This window comes from Carassius auratus, chromosome 2, assembly GCF_003368295.1.
Source record: "Carassius auratus strain Wakin chromosome 2, ASM336829v1, whole genome shotgun sequence".
NCBI lineage: Eukaryota > Metazoa > Chordata > Actinopteri > Cypriniformes > Cyprinidae > Carassius > Carassius auratus.
Genome location: NC_039244.1, coordinates 26,832,695 through 26,848,359, shown reverse-complemented (window position 1 = coordinate 26,848,359; position 15,665 = coordinate 26,832,695). Strand labels below are relative to the sequence as shown.

Below are 15,665 nucleotides of genomic sequence, written 5' to 3'. Positions count from 1 at the left end.
TCATTCAGATCACCAAATCGAACTGAATCGTTTTAAACGATTCACATCTCTAATACGCATTAATCCACAAATGACTTAAGCTGTTCACTTTTTTAATGTGGCTGACACTCCCTCCCTGAGATCAAACAAACCAATATCCCGGAGTAATTCATTTACTCAAACAGTACACTGACTGAACTGATGTGAAGAGAGAACTGAAGATGAACACCGAGCCGAGCCAGATAACGAACAATAGACTGACTCGTTCACGAGTGAAGAACCGGTTGCATCGGTTTTCGGATCACCAGTAGTTCTTTCGGACAGTTCGATTCAATAAACCTGTTGAAGAAAAAGGTTCACCGGTTCTTTTGTGCTTGACGTAATGGCGTCATTTGCGATGATTGCCCTTGATTCAAGCCTTCGGTTTACCCGCGCTCATAACAATAGCACAGAATCAGTTCAGAATCAATCACCAAAAGAATCAGTTCAGTTCAGACGCCCTGTGTGTCGGTCTGCTTCACGCTGAATCACATATGCGCAGTATCATCAGCTTCTCGGTTCACGAATTGGACGCGTCTGACAGAAACGGTTCTTCACTCATGAACGAGTCAGTCTATTGTTCGTTATCTGGCTCGGCTCTGTGTTCATCTTCAGTTCTCTCTTCACAGCAGTTCAGTCAGTGTACTGTTTGAGTGCATGTATTACTCGGGGATATTGGTTTGTTTGAACTCAGAGGGAGTGTCAGCCACATTAAACAAGTTAAGAGCTTAAGTCATTTGTGGATTAATGCTTATTAGAGATGCGAATCGTTTAAAACGATTCAGTTCGATTTGGTGAACTGAATGATTCGTTCGTGAACCGGATATCCAGACTGCTTTGATTTGAACTCTCTTTCACAACAGACACGGAAGAGAAGACAATGCTGAATAAAGTCGTTGGTTTAGCCATATTTGGACCAAAATGTATTTTCGATGCTTCAAAAAATTCCAACAGACTCTCTGATGTCACATGGACTACTTTGATGATGTTTTTCTTACCTTTCTGGACATGGACAGTATACCATACACAGAGTTTCAATGGAGGGACTGAGAGCTCTCGGACTAAATCTAAAACATCTTAAACTGTGTTCCGAAGATAAACGGAGGTCTTACATGTTTGGAACAGCATAAGGGTGAGTTATTAATGACATAATTTTCATTTTTGGATGAACTAACCCTTTAATGCGAAAGTTCAAGATAAGTGAACACTCTCTATATGAAAACAAGAAGCTTCTCTAAAAGCAAAACCTCCAGATGTTGAGATCCATATTCAGATGTATTAAAGTTCATCATCAGCGAGAAGGTTTGATTACAGATTTAGTCGCACTTTAACACAAACGTCTGTGCAAAGGAGCCCAAACTTTTTCAACCAAGCAGATTGTCTCAGAAGAGATCGCTTGACTTTTTAAATATCAATTTTCATAAAGATTTAATACATAATGGAAAAAGTGTGTTAGTGTTTTTGTGTGAACTACACATTAAATTGTGAATTAGAAAAACAAAGTAAAAGTTAAAGTCTTTTCTTTCTATTTTGTATATAGTGTTTATTTGTTTAGTCATTGTCTGACTGAAAAGACCTTATAACTAATTTATCAGATTAATATATATATATATATATATACATAGTTTTGCAGGGAAACCAGCAGAGAAACACAGGGCGGGAATCGACAGGCTGAGCCTCGTACGTTTGGCTCATGCCAGAGAGCCACTAAAACTTAAATCATCTGATGGCATGGCAGTGACTTTACAGACTACTGTACCTGACTGGTGGCCAAAAAACAGTAAAGACAAATTAATCGGCATCACTAGAAATGTTAAAGGCCCACCTGAATGCTATAATTGTTATGCAGATAATATTTATTTAGTTAACTTAAAAAAATTGTAACTAAAACTTTTACACAGATGTTTGTTGATAACATATCAGTTGACACATTGAAATAAAATGTTTAAATGTTTATGTGCTCATAACCAGGGTTCTAAATTAACACCTTCCAACCCGCCAAATGTGGGTTAAAATTCATTTTGGTGGGTGTTAATAAAAACTTACTAGCCAGTCTGGCCAGTGATACATGAGGCTCTGTTCTCGGTCATTTACATAGACAGTAAAAGAAATGGACACAGCGACCCCATTGGATTCAACGGAGACAAGTGAAGTCAATTAGAAGCACGCACTTCCTGGGGGCCGAGCGTACTGCACAGACTCAAACTGAGCTTGATGACGTAAATGTCATGTGAGCAACCTGTCTGACAATTGTAAGTCTTCTAACCGCTGTGCCAAAGAAACCTGAATCACACACCGAATATTGCAGAGAATGTGAGCGTTAACAGGAGCACATTTTGGTAAGTATTCTGATGAATTATCTCCCTTGACTTTACGCCTCCGCATCCCCCTGATAGCTTCATAGACAGTAAAAGATTGCCTGAGAGCTTCTCCTCCTGTCCATACAGTAATTTCTCTACTGTGCAACAAAGAGTCGCAGGTTATGACATAATCGTTAGCCTATTTTTTTTTACAAAAACTGCTTCTACAGGGCCACAACGTAAGATACAAGGTAATGGAGCCTTTTATACATTTTCATGTTTCTTCAGAAATAATTAATGGGCAAGTGGAGTCTTTAAACGCCTCAGATGTAAAGTTATTCACAGTCAAAGTGACGCCAAAATGAATGGGAGTCAATGGAATGCTAACAGCAGATGGGGGTCAGCTAGCCAATGGCAGCGCCCAGTGATGCTTCAATCAAATATGAAACCCTGCCCCCCTGGTCATTTATCCCCCATGTGCCATAATTCTACGCGATAACCATATGCTCATTGGTTGCACGCAGTTTGCAGTGAAACCAGCTCGAGAAACCTTGGAAACTAACAGAGCGTCCATCAGAAAACACCAGGAAGAAGAACGAACGTAGCCAGTACGGAGCCAGAGCAGGGAGCATAGACTGAAAGAGGAGGGAGTTAGCTATTAAAGAAAACAGTTGAAATTAAATTAAATGCGACGGTGGTTGGGACAGATTTCTGGGAGCGAGAAGAGGAACGAGACAGGGGATGAGGATATCGACAGAGAAACCAAGAAAAAAAAATTAAATGTCAAATGGCTGACGGGTCGTGAATGGCTTGTGTTTCATCAAGAGAATGTCGTAATTTTTTGTCAGGATTGCCACATGTACACGAAAAAAAAAAAAAATGTATATAGCAATTTTGTGGTGGGAACTAATAATTTTAAAGTTGAGGCAGTTAAGGACCATGAGAGTTCATCAGGAGAGCCTAAGTATTAAAACTGCCAAGACAGGTCGTATTGAAGAGAGCCTTGCTGGGAGAAGCCTCGCTTTATTGCAGACGTCTGAGTTGGAGAAGATGCAGCTACTTTTTCGATGCCCATGCCATCGGAAAATAGGGCAGGCCTTTCACCGACTTCGCATGGATTTGTGAGTAAATTAACGTTACTATTTAGATGTTTCAGAAACAGTGCATTTAATACGATTCAGAGTGCTTCCATAGACACAGACGAAACTTTACATTTGGGAGTTTCAAGTGCTTCAAAAGTTCCCAAGCTCTATAGAAATCTCTAATATTGTGAGACAGTTTTATTTTGTTTATCAGGAATCAGAGTAAATGTAATTTGTTAAAGGCACAATCCAAATTTGATGCCATCTTTTAATAACTAAAGTTGCATATGAAAATGTGTAATTGTTTGCAAGTGCATAATGCCTATGTCTGTCTCACCCTGCTACAGGAACCTTTGAGAAGACCTGGCCTACTGTGAACAGAATACTGCGCCATCGGTGTCCTCATGTCCTTGATCTTTTTGGTGCCCTCCTCACAATCCCTGCAACTACAACTGATTGTGAAAGAGGGTTCAGTGTTATGGAGCAGATAAAGAGTGACTGGCCCTCACGCCTAAAAGGTGAGACCCTCTCTGACAGGGGCGTCGCACCCGTGGGGGATGTGGGGGTTTTAACACCCACACTTTTCCCGGTGAGAGGGTTCGACACCCGCACATTTTCTGCAGTTTTTCCGCAATTTTGCACAAACGTCTTACTACAGTTCCTCCGTTTCTCTGACCGCTCTGTTTTTGTGCTCGCCGCGGCTGCCTCCTCCCCCCTCCCTCTAAAACATGACACCTGCTTTGAGTGTGATCGGCTGATGATTGGCTGTTTTGCCTTAAGTCCCGCCTCTCTTGGGGTGTTATCGGTAGGCTCGTGCTGAGGAGGCGGGAACTTATGGTTATTTACATCTCCCTTTTCCAGGTACTTTGAAATGAGTGTTTATTCTTTAGAGGTTTTTAAATAAGCTTGATATGTGTTTGGGAAGATGTTCTGTTAATCGTCTTGTTGACATGTCGAGTGTTTTCGGTATTATATTTCGTTTTTAGACTAATGCTATTTGCTGTTATTGGGATATTGTTTGCATACCTGTTTAAGAACTATGAAATTAAAGTGTATATTATTTTAATGTTTAAAAACAGTAAATTGTTACATTATTTATACCACCAGAGAAAAAGCTTTGTGTGGGCGTTTTTTTTTTCTCCCCTTTTCTGATTTTTTTTTCTTTTCTTTTTTTTTTAATGTAGGATTATTTTTTTCCCAGCCAAACGCTGCAAGCCGGAAATCCCGCACAGTGCCAGAGAACTTTTAAGCCCTACATTTTGTACCCCTCTGTCAATGTGTTCATAATTTTTATTGTTTATAAACAAACCACATCCATCCCCCACACTTTTGAAAAGCTTGCTACGCCCCTGCTCTCTGATCTCCTTAAAACCCAGTTGTGCTCACCTGACATCAAAGACTTTGATCCAACCAAAGCCATTGACATCTGGCATGTTAACAGTTTGCACTCATGCAGGCCTGAATTTGTGCAAAAGGAACAGAGGGTGGCTCAGATTCTGATGGCACCTCTGAAGAAGAAGAGCTCTGAAGACATAATTCAAATGATAGATGAAATGTTTGCACTTTCTCTGTATATTTTGTTGTAGGAATTGTACTTTTTATGTGTTTTTTAATACCAGCAATGTTAATAAAATGATCAAATGCATTCAGTGGCACTCATAATTTATCTTATTTTCACCGGGGAAAAAAAATTGGCTAGTGGAAATTCCGATTGGCTGTTAAGTTTAGAAAGTTACCAACCTCATTGGCTGGTGATCAAAAAAGTTAATTTAGAACGCTGGTCACAACCTCCTGGTTTTCATCCAAAATATCTTAATTTGTGTTCCGAAGATGAACAAAGCTTTTTTTGGAACGACACTGGGGTAAGTGATTAGTGACACAATTTTCATTTTGGGGTGGAGTATCCCTTTAATATCATTACTTTGAGTTGAGGACAATTGACTCTGTTCTGTGTTTGCTTCCAGACAGTCGAGAATTGATTTCCACTTAAAACTTGAGCTCAGCAATTTGAGTTGTATTTAAAACTAAATCCGCAAGTAATCCACATAATTATATATTGTGAATATGTTGCACACACAGAAGAGGCGGAGACTTCTGGTGGCACATATATTGTTTTACTGCTGTATACTGTCTGCAGAAACACATAAACAGAGAGAGAAAGTAGTAATCTTTCACTTCTTCATATATAAATGAAGCTCTATGTCCTGCGGCTCATGATCACCCTCTAGCGTCACCTGCCAGCATCTACAGGTCTAAGTGATGTTCAAGTTGGCATAATTATACAGTATTATATACAATTATATTTTAATATACATTTAACGCAAGAACCATATTTAACAAATGATAAGTAATAATATTAATGAATACAATACAAACATGACTACTTGAGTCCATACCACTACAAATATCATGAACCAAACTACTGTTTGTAAGAAAAAATAACCCTCTTGAGGTCTTAGGGGGTTTTGGGGCATGGAGAAGTTTTGAAATACCCTGACTTTTGTGCTTTTTTCAGTTGCTTATACACCTATACATAGCTAAAGTCTGAAAACACTGTATTCGGTACAAACTGGGCTACAGTAATATATAAATAGCATGTACATGATTGTGTTTTTGAGAAGACAACAGTGTGATTTACACCTAATACAAAGGCCCTCATAATGAGGTGGGTGACTGATAGGGAAGAGAGACAAGAAAGAATCGGAGGACAAAATAAATTTAGATATTATGTTTGTAGTTTATTTAGAATATACTTAATTATCCCACAAAATCATTTGAGATTCACTTGCGAGTGCAGTTAAACAGTTTATTAGGATCAAAGTTCACTTTCAAAGCTGATTTTTTTAGCATCACACGATCCTTTAGAAAACATTCTAATATTCAAATATTCTACTAAAAAAAAAAAAAATAATACAAAAAAAAAAATTGAAAAGAGCTAAGAATATTTTTAAGTTCTTTTTTTTTTGAGAAACTGAAAGAACAGCATTGTAACACATCGTATTAACTGTTTTTATTCATCACGTGTGCTAAATAACGGTTTTAATTTCTATATATACACACACTGACTCCAAGCTTTTGAATGGTATGGTGTATATTGTTACACTTGGAGTAAATGATGCTTAAAATGTAGCTTTGATCACAGGAATAAATTAAACTTAAATATATTAAAATAGAAAGATTGTTTTAAATCATAAAAATATTGAAAAATATTACTGCTTTAGCAAACTGGTATTTTGGTATTCTTTTTGGAGGTAGTCCTCTGCACATTTTCTTGGGGTGAATTAGGTCTTACTCCTCTCAGCGCAAAGCAAACAGTAAAAGTTTTGGGGAGCTCGTGCAGTAAAAAAAAAACAAAAAAAAACCCTTGAACAGTCTCACTGCTTTGTTTTCTATGGTATGGCCGTTTACAAGCTGTGAGCTTCATGTGGAACATTATATAATTAGCATGTGGTCGAATTATATACATGATATAATGAAGGGAGAAATGAAAGATGGACATTATATTGTTTTCATATGGATTACTTTCAAAGAATATTGGGTTTTGGTCAGAGGTGGGTAGAGTACCCAAAAATTTACCTCAAGGAAAGGTACTTATAGAAATATTTACTCAAGAAAAAGTATTTCATCAGCCTTTACTCCAGTCTTCATGGTCACATAATCCTTCAGAAATCATTCCAGTATGTTGATTTACTATCAGTGATGCTCTTTTTATCTTTTTATTCCTAAACAAATCCTAAACAAAATCTCACAGGTTCCAAAAACTGTTTCCAGCACTGGTAATAAATCAATATATGTATTATATATATGTATAAATAACCTCTGACACGAAGTGTAAACTCCTAACATGACCGCTAAGTTACTGAACATCACGAACCAAAAGCACATTGACTGATCTTCTTTCGTCTGTTCTGCAAAATGTAAACAAATGTATATTTCTGCAAGCGTAAATATTGTGGAAATCATTGTGTCTAGGCATAGGCATAAAAATTTAAATTTTCCAATATGCTGTGTCACATGACAACCTCATGTGACACAGCATATTGGCAAATTAAGATTTTTTTTTTTCCTCATTTTTATTAGGAACATTCCCAGAAGCATGAACTACAATGAAATATCTGGATTCTCACTTTTCATAAGTTGTTAATTAGAATATGCAATGGTCAAAGTAGCCTAGTTTATTATAAAAACCTGTCTGTTTACTTATTAGGTGTCATGCCATAACATTTTCGTGTATTGTAATCGAGTGTAGCCCAAGTTATACCGGTTGAACTGTAGAGAAAGCAGGTGGCGTTCATTGAATACAGAGCTTCATCGCAAGCAAATAATAGCCTTCAACGCTCCGTTCTTAAATGTTACAACTCTTGAGTGAACGGTTTCAAACGCTCAGCAGGATACTGAACAAGTCATTTAAAACTAATTCACTAACCAGTTCAAATGGTTAGCCAACTGGTTTGAACAATTGACTCAAAAGAATGAATGTCACAAATGGGAATTTCTCATTGCCCAGAGAAAAGTAGACTGTGCATTTGGATCAAACTGAAGCATTTATAACATTTATTGCATTAAGTAATGAGAGGAGCGTGGCCCACAGTAATGACGTTAAAGTACCCCTCCCCCCCAAAAAAAATAAAATTGAGTAAAAGTACCCATCTTTAAATGTACTCCAAAAAGTATTAGTTACCCCAAACATTTACTCAAGTGAATGTAGCTCGTTAGTACCCACCTCTGGTTTTGGTAGCTTAGTTTAAAAGTATCAAGCTTTCTATAGAGCTCACTCTCGATTGTATTGCCCTTTGGACAAAGAAAATTAAAAAGTGTAATTAAAAGTTATTTTCAGGGTTCTCAAGAGAAGAAAAAAAAAAAAACAGACAAAAAGATACCTCAGGGTTCTGCAAAGTTTATTAAAAACACTAGATTTACATGACCACAGTAACTTCTCCACTAGAAACCACAGTCTGCTCCCCAGAGACAGCCTTGAGATGGGTGTCTCTTCCTGAAAGAAAAAGTCAGCCATGAGAATGCACTAAAAAAAAAAAAAAAAAAAAAAAAGTTCAGTTCCTCCTATCAAAGAGAAAGCAAGAACTCACGTTTCCTGGTGCAGCTTTGCTCACAAGAGCCAGATAATGGATGGCACACCTCTGTACTGCAGTGGATGAAGACCTGACAGGAAAGGAAGAGGATCAAGTCCTAGAATCCACAAGTATTAACTACACAAATATTCAAGTAAAGGGAGGGGGGGCATACGGTTTCCTGCAGAGCAGCCAGTGAGGCTGGATCTACAAAGGTGAACATCTTCACAACAAAACGCTTGTAGTGGGTTGGGAACTGGAGACCAGACGATCCAGTCACTGGAACCAGTGTGGTCAGATAGCGGTCGTCCTGGTAAGGGCATCTGAAGACAAAGGAGAAGGTTAGAAAGTGACTCCCAGCAGACTAACTGGATAACTGGCTGTACACTGACCCGTCGATCAGAAGGTCCCACTGGGGGAGACTGAGTGGACTCGGGGTTGAAGTTGTCCAACAACGTCCCAGCATCAGGACAATGTTGGGGTCAGTCCTCTCCATAATGTGCACCTCAACATACACAGGCTCTCGCAGGACTTTTGTGATGGGATAATCGGAGTCACTGTAGTAGGACGTGTAGGCCTCATCCCCTGAGGAACACCGGGGTTTAACCAGACTCAAGTTTAAAAAAGGCTTTAGGCAGACACAGGACAAGACCTTACCTTCAGCACAGCCTTTGGTGACACATTGGCCATTGGCCAGCCGGAGCTCCACCCGGAGAGGTCCAGGAGCAGCTACTGGTGGAGGTGGAGGAACAGAGTTGACCTCCACAACCAGAGCTTCCACAGAAGTTCCAGAGTATCTACACTGGAAGAGAAACCTGGACAACACACAGCGAGCTTGTAGCATTTACCAGGGATTGATGTTCACACCAAGCCATAGATCACCTACTCAAAATGACTGTCCCTTGTGATGGAACCATACGGTCCAATCTCCACTTCATACGATGAGGTCATTCTGTTTTCATACACCACATATCCGCTGTCCTCCTGTGAACAGAACAGTGTCAGAATCCTGTCCAACATAAGCCATGCAGAATAAAACCAGCAGCAGCTGCTAACCATCACGCTCGTGCCACATGCCGTCACAGGGAACTGGTATATAGCAAAAGAAGGTGTGGACCCCACAGGAGCACAAGGTGGGTCATTTCCACCCAGTAGACGAACCGAATCCAGACTCAGTCGAGGCAGAGTAACATCTCTAGACACCACTACCACAAACTGACCGTCTCTAATACACTGTACGGTCACTAGAGAAAAAAAAAAAAAAAAAAAAAAAAAAAAAAGGGTACAATAGCAGGTTAATGCAGGGAATCAGTTTAACACGAACAGCATAATATTGAGAACACTTACCCGCCCTCCCATAGAAACACTGCGGTCCGTTAAAGCACTGATCCCAGGTAGACCACATTGGATTTGCTCATAATCAGCTACAGCACATTTATCAAGGGGCTCCGCCTGCACTACTGGCTTCTGAAACTGCTGTTTAACTGGCTTCTGAAGAGGAAACTGCAGTTTAGGTAGTTGTTGAACTGGCTTCTGAAGCGGAAAGTGCTGGTTCGTTAGCTGTTTAACTGGCTTCTGAAGAGGAAACTGCAGTTTAGGTAGTTGTTGAACTGGCTTCTGAAGCGGAAAGTGCTGGTTCGTTAGCTGTTGAACTGGCTTCTGAAGTGGAAACTGCAGTTCAGGTAGTTGTTGAACTGGCTTCTGAAGTGGAAAGTGCTGGTTCGTTAGCTGTTGAACTGGCTTCTGAAGCGGAAAGTGCTGGTTCGTTAGCTGTTCAACTGGCTTCTGAAGTGGAAACTGCAGTTTAGGTAGTTGTTGAACTGGCTTCTGAAGTGGAAAGTGCTGGTTCGTTAGCTGTTGAACTGGCTTCTGAAGCGGAAAGTGCTGGTTCGTTAGCTGTTCAACTGGCTTCTGAAGTGGAAACTGCAGTTCAGGTAGTTGTTGAACTGGCTTCTGAAGTGGAAAGTGCTGGTTCGTTAGCTGTTGAACTGGCTTCTGAAGCGGAAAGTGCTGGTTCGTTAGCTGTTCAACTGGCTTCTGAAGTGGAAACTGCAGTTTAGGTAGTTGTTGAACTGGCTTCTGAGGTGGAAAGTGCTGGTTAGTTAACCGTTGAACTGGCTTCTGGAACTGAAATTGCTGGTCAGTTTGCTTGATCATCAGGGCTTGAGCGTCCTGTAGTGATTTACTCCACTGTGGAACAGCATGACAGAAAACACAAACCCCCAAAATCTGAACCAGACACCAACTTCCAGCCATTGTTCAACAGCTAAACACAAAGTGGAGAAGCTGCCCTTTGGCCTTTTTGTATTCTATAGATTTCAGCTAATTAACAATAGTCCCTCCTTCTTCATTAACAACTGGGTGATTCTAGTTGAATCTCAAGATTCAATTCTTATTTTTTCCCATTTTGAACATAGAGTAAATGCACAAAATATCTTACTAATCTGATTGTAATTGGTTCTTAAATTCTGTTAACATGGTGTTTCTTTAGTTAGTTAGTACCTACCAAGTTAGTTAGCCAGATATTGCTATTAAAACTGATAAATAAATCAAAAAAGACCAAAATGTTTTCAAATATTTAGCAATTAAGATAGATAAAGATATCGCTGTCCTTCTTTATTTACTTTCTCAATTGTCAAAAAAGTGGAAAAGACAAGTCCAAAAATGCTTATGACAGCAACACAGACGCTGCGTCCACATCTTCACTGACAACTCTCTCAAGCCTCATTCACTCAGAGGTTAGGGTTAGGCAAGTTCGGTCCTGAGCCGCATACCTGCAGAGTTCAGCTTCAACCCTAATCAAACACACCTGAACATGCTCATCAATGTCTTCAGGATCACTAAGGCTACAGGCAGGTGAGGGTTTATAATAGAGTAGAATAATGGTGAAGTGTGTGGATATATATGATAGGGGAGTAGGAGGGAATGGGGTAAATGAATATATGAACCTGTTTTTCTGATCCACACTCCGGAGCAGAGGGTGGCGGTAATGCACCAATTATGCTGGATGCCAACCGCCGTTAAACATTAAAAAGAAGAAGAAGAAGAAGAAGAAGAAGGTGAGGGTTTTTTCAAGTTTGGAGCTGAACAGTGCAGGACTGCGGCTCTCTAGGACTGAACTTGCCTACCCCTGACTCAGACGCTAAACATTCCTGCAAAATCTCTCAAAATCTGGTTCTTCGTCTGATACAGGCTCAAACAAATCAGGTTGGATGCCTAATCTCTTCATCGTTCACACTGGACAGAAGAAAACTGTGCTGTGAAACAGCCAGTCAGCATTATTATTCATGACCCTTCCAAATAATTCTAGGGACAAATGCAGGGTTGTAAATGGACATGTAAATCCATTTCTGGAGATTTTTTGCCTTACCCAAACCACATACCTTTTATGTAGATATTTAAAATATTGTATCAGTGCATTCTTTGGCACCTTTAACTGGGATTATGAATAGTTTGCAATAGTTTGAAGTTAAAAACTTCTTAACGATGGATTTGTTTCTTAGAAACACACAGCCTTTCCCTTCAAAAGACAGTAATTGATGTGAATTACTTGTGAATTTTTGTGATATTTATATCAGCTCTTTGGACTTTCATTCTGATGCCACCCATTCACTGCAGAGGATTCTTTTGGGAGTGATGTACTGTAATTCTACATTTTTCCAAATCTTTTCCAATGATAAACAAAAAAAAAACTCTAAAAAAAAAAGAGGGATTTTTATGAATATTCTCTATTAATTGAGTCATATCAGGTGCTTTTTAAATGACATTCATTGTCTACCATAGACAAACTGTCAAAATGTAATAGTAAACTTCAGAAAATCTCAGAATTTTATCAAGCCTTCCATTGGCTAGTGACATTCCAGAACGTTCTCATTTGTTAATGCATAAACTCTACAGGTCCAGAGGAGAATCAAAGGTAATCAATCAAGCTGAAAGGGGAGGAGCCTAGCTACTGTGCAAAGAAATAGCAGACCAATAAAAAAAAAAACAGAATCAATGACCTGAGCAGACATTTGTCCATTGCCTGGGTATCAAATAAAATATGTTTCTCTCTCTGTCTGAATTTACTTGTGCAGAGAAAACTGTCACATACAGTTCATTCATTATTCATAAATTGTTTGGATAGTGACAGTAGGAACAACAAAAGCGAGACTGTGTTGAGTGTAGTTCTTATGGTGGAGGGAGTGTAATAACGCAAGTTGCAACAGAAAAGTGTGGGGTGGGAAAGGTTAAGAATTGTTTCTGGTGTGTTTTGTGCATTAAACTGCTACTAGTTTTAGTGCAGTGTTGTGCTTATGGGACTGTGGATTTAGAGGAACAAACTGCAACACTGCAGTTTGGGGTGGGTGAAGGAAGGATCACACATTCTTTTTATTGAGGAACAGAATTTTTTCAAGTGTGTTGGGGCTTCCTCCTTTTGGACAGAACCTCTCCAGCCTTGGAAAAGATCCTTTCGCATAGAACAGAGGATGCGGGGAAACATAAAAATGTCAGTGCCAGCTGTAAATGAGGATACAGATGTTTATGTTGAGCCCAATAGTGGATCCTCAGATCTTGTGAGATTCACTTTGGATAAATATTGATTTGATTTGATTGATAAAGATTGTTAGTAGTCTGTGCATGCTCGTGCAGTGCTCGATAATGCCTGAGCATGGAGGAGGTGTAATTGTTGTATGTCATCTCCTTTGGACACAGCAAGCATTTCACCTAGAAACATAAACGAATAGACATGAAATATAATACAGCCTTATAGTGAGTATTATTATTAGATCAAGACAGTTAAACAATAATAATACACATACCTTATTGTGACCAACCATTAAAAAAAAATCCCAGACAGGGGAGGATTCCTCTTTCTTGCTGGCTCCATTACAAGGAAAAAGGAAGAGGTCACAAAAAGCAAACAAATCCAAAAGGGCAATCCAAATCAAAAAGCAGTCCAATCCAAATCCAAAAAAACAAAGCAATCCAAAAAACCTGATCTAATTCATATAACAATACTGTAATATAACTACTTTAATTAATATTAACAATATACTATTACTAATATAACCTGATAATCTAATAATATACTGCCCTAACACATATATGACACAATAACGATGACGACACAACTATCTAACTCTAACTCTGACTCTAATACAACTGATTAATTTACTCCTGACAACACCCACAAGGTTGCGTGAGTTTCGAACCCCCTTTATCCGGAACGGACACTCAGACCGAACCAAAGACGTGTCCACACAAACAATAATTTCTTAGCATTTGGTATGTCCTCTTTTGCTTCAGTAAAAGCACATTATTCAGCATTATTTAAGAACGCTCGAAAGAGCAATCCTGTGTTTTCCAAAAGACAATTTTGTGCAAATGACAGTCCAATAATACATATTTCTTCATTTTACATCAAAATGTTCCTTTGTTGTACATTTTGTCAAAATCCAAAGACTTAAACGTGGATACAGACTTTTACACCCAACTGTACTGTATATGACAAATGTATATGACAATCGATAATCATCCACTTCAATTGTGTCCCAATATTCATTCAGCCAATCAGAGGAGAAGTAAATTGGGGTCTTGTAAGTATTATGTTCAGAGAAGTTCCTAAAATGAACATAAACACACTTGACATTATGTAAAGTACAAAAGCCTTTTATACATCTATTTTTCCTGTATTTTACTACAACGGTTCCAAGCTAATCTTATGCATCACATTCAAAGCTATTGAACAATAATCCATGCTACACTCTTCTGAAGAGCTGTACCTTTGCATATGCCAATCCTTTAAGTAAAGACATCCTTTGGGTGAAGAATGCCCATTCTGAATGTACTCTCTCCAGTACTGGATAAACTCCTTAAAAGGCAAGATCTGCTTCGGGTTGGAGTTGTATTCTTTTGCACTGCAGTTTGCAACAGGCACAGGAGTCTCATCTGCATTATAAAATCAGGCTATTTATGCATATAACATATTGATTATATATTTAGATTTTATTTTATTTTGTTATCACATTGCATTAGCTATTTTCCCAAGGGGTCATCTTAAAAATGCTATTCATCAATGCACAACAAAATTATCTTACAGTTTCTAATTTAGTTGATTTTTAATCCAGCAATGCAAGATATGTTACATGTTTCAAATATGCCTTAGAGGAGCTGAAAGGGAAACGTTACAGTTCTGTAATGTGAGGCTATCACATTTATTTCTTCAATCTAGATTTTAGACCTGGAGCAGGACCTATTTATAATTTCTAACTTATAATGCATGACACATTGATGCATGTATAATTTAAAAATGCATTCTCTGCTCACCAAATTCATGTAGAAGTCTTTGGAAGTTAGGTTTGCCATCAGCTGTGATCCAGTTTTTTCTGCAGTTCCAGTCTTCTGTGAATTTTTTGGAAAAAATGCAGGGTTGATTCGGGATCAAGTAGTTCTTGAAGAATTTTGAGTAGGGTATTTCTCTCCCCATGTACTCATGAAATGAGATGAGCAGTGCTGTTGATGGATCTGCCTGGGCATTTTGACCAAACTGCTGCAGTTGTGAAAGGTTTCTCTATCCATGGCATGTCAGAATCGAGCACAGCCTTTGTTTATTCACTAACATGAAGTTTCCCCACGTTATTCCACATACAGTCATCAGCTAATAATTAATAATAATAATTCCTTACATTTATATAGCGCTTTTCTAGGCACTCAAAGCGCTTTACATAGACAGGGGGTATCTCCTCATCCACCACCAGTGTGCAGCATCCACCTGGAAGATGCGACGGCAGCCATATTGCGCCAGAACGCCCACCACACACCAGCTTACTGGTGGAGAGGAGACGGAGGTATGAAGCCAATCAGCGGATATGGGGATTGTTAGGAGGCCATGATGGTCAGAGGCCAATGGGCGAATTTAGCCAGGAAGCCGAGGTCACACCTCTACTCTTTTCGAAAGACATCCTGGGATTTTTAATGACCACAGAGAGTCAGGACCTCGGTTTAACGTCTCATCCGAAGGACGGTGCTCGTTGACAGTATAGCGTCCCCATCACTACAATGGGGCGCTAGGACCCACACAGACCACAGGGTGAGCACCCCCTGCTGGCCTCACTAGCACCTCTTCCAGCAGCAACCTAGCTTTCTCAGGAGGTCTCCCATCCAGGTACTGACCAGGCTCAACCCTGCTTAGCTTCAGTGGGAAACTCCAGGGT

The 15,665-nt window shown here is 39.2% G+C and overlaps 1 protein-coding gene, 1 long non-coding RNA gene and 1 pseudogene across 3 annotated transcripts; 1 reads left to right on the top strand and 2 right to left on the bottom strand.

Moving 5' to 3' along the window:
* The first annotated feature begins 2,812 nt into the window (after positions 1–2,812).
* On the top strand, positions 2,813–5,018 carry LOC113038721 (uncharacterized). The gene is made up of 3 exons (XR_003274809.1): positions 2,813–3,439; positions 3,748–4,261; positions 4,585–5,018. It is a non-coding gene; the product is annotated as an uncharacterized LOC113038721 (long non-coding RNA).
* A 3,264-nt stretch (positions 5,019–8,282) lies between these two features.
* On the bottom strand, positions 8,283–10,761 carry LOC113038688 (zona pellucida sperm-binding protein 4-like; annotated as a pseudogene).
* Positions 10,762–10,903: 142 nt separating this feature from the next.
* On the bottom strand, positions 10,904–15,210 carry LOC113038698 (jmjC domain-containing protein 4-like). Of its 2 annotated transcripts, XM_026196312.1 has the most exons (4): positions 14,779–15,210; positions 14,235–14,400; positions 13,272–13,329; positions 10,904–13,176 (listed from the first exon to the last, which is right to left on the bottom strand). In XM_026196312.1, exons 1-4 carry the CDS (start codon positions 14,936–14,938, stop codon positions 13,033–13,035), a joined length of 528 nt encoding a protein of 175 aa, XP_026052097.1. In that variant the 5' UTR covers positions 14,939–15,210; the 3' UTR covers positions 10,904–13,032. The 2 variants fall into 2 exon arrangements, 1 of the variants encoding a protein (XP_026052097.1); XR_003274808.1 differs by lacking the exons at positions 10,904–13,176; positions 13,272–13,329 and adding an exon at positions 13,340–14,073.
* Positions 15,211–15,665: the final 455 nt, after the last annotated feature.

Excerpts from the sequence above, each read along its gene's own strand:
- LOC113038698 (XM_026196312.1), bottom strand. The coding sequence starts at position 14,938 with ATGGGGAGAGAAATACCCTACTCAAAATTCTTCAAGAACTACTTGATC. Across the intron at positions 14,401-14,778 it reads AAGACTTCTACATGAATTTG|ATGAGACTCCTGTGCCTGTT; the intron begins GTGAGCAGAGAA and ends TTTATAATGCAG. Across the intron at positions 13,330-14,234 it reads AAGGATTGGCATATGCAAAG|CAAGAAAGAGGAATCCTCCC; the intron begins GTACAGCTCTTC and ends TAATGGAGCCAG.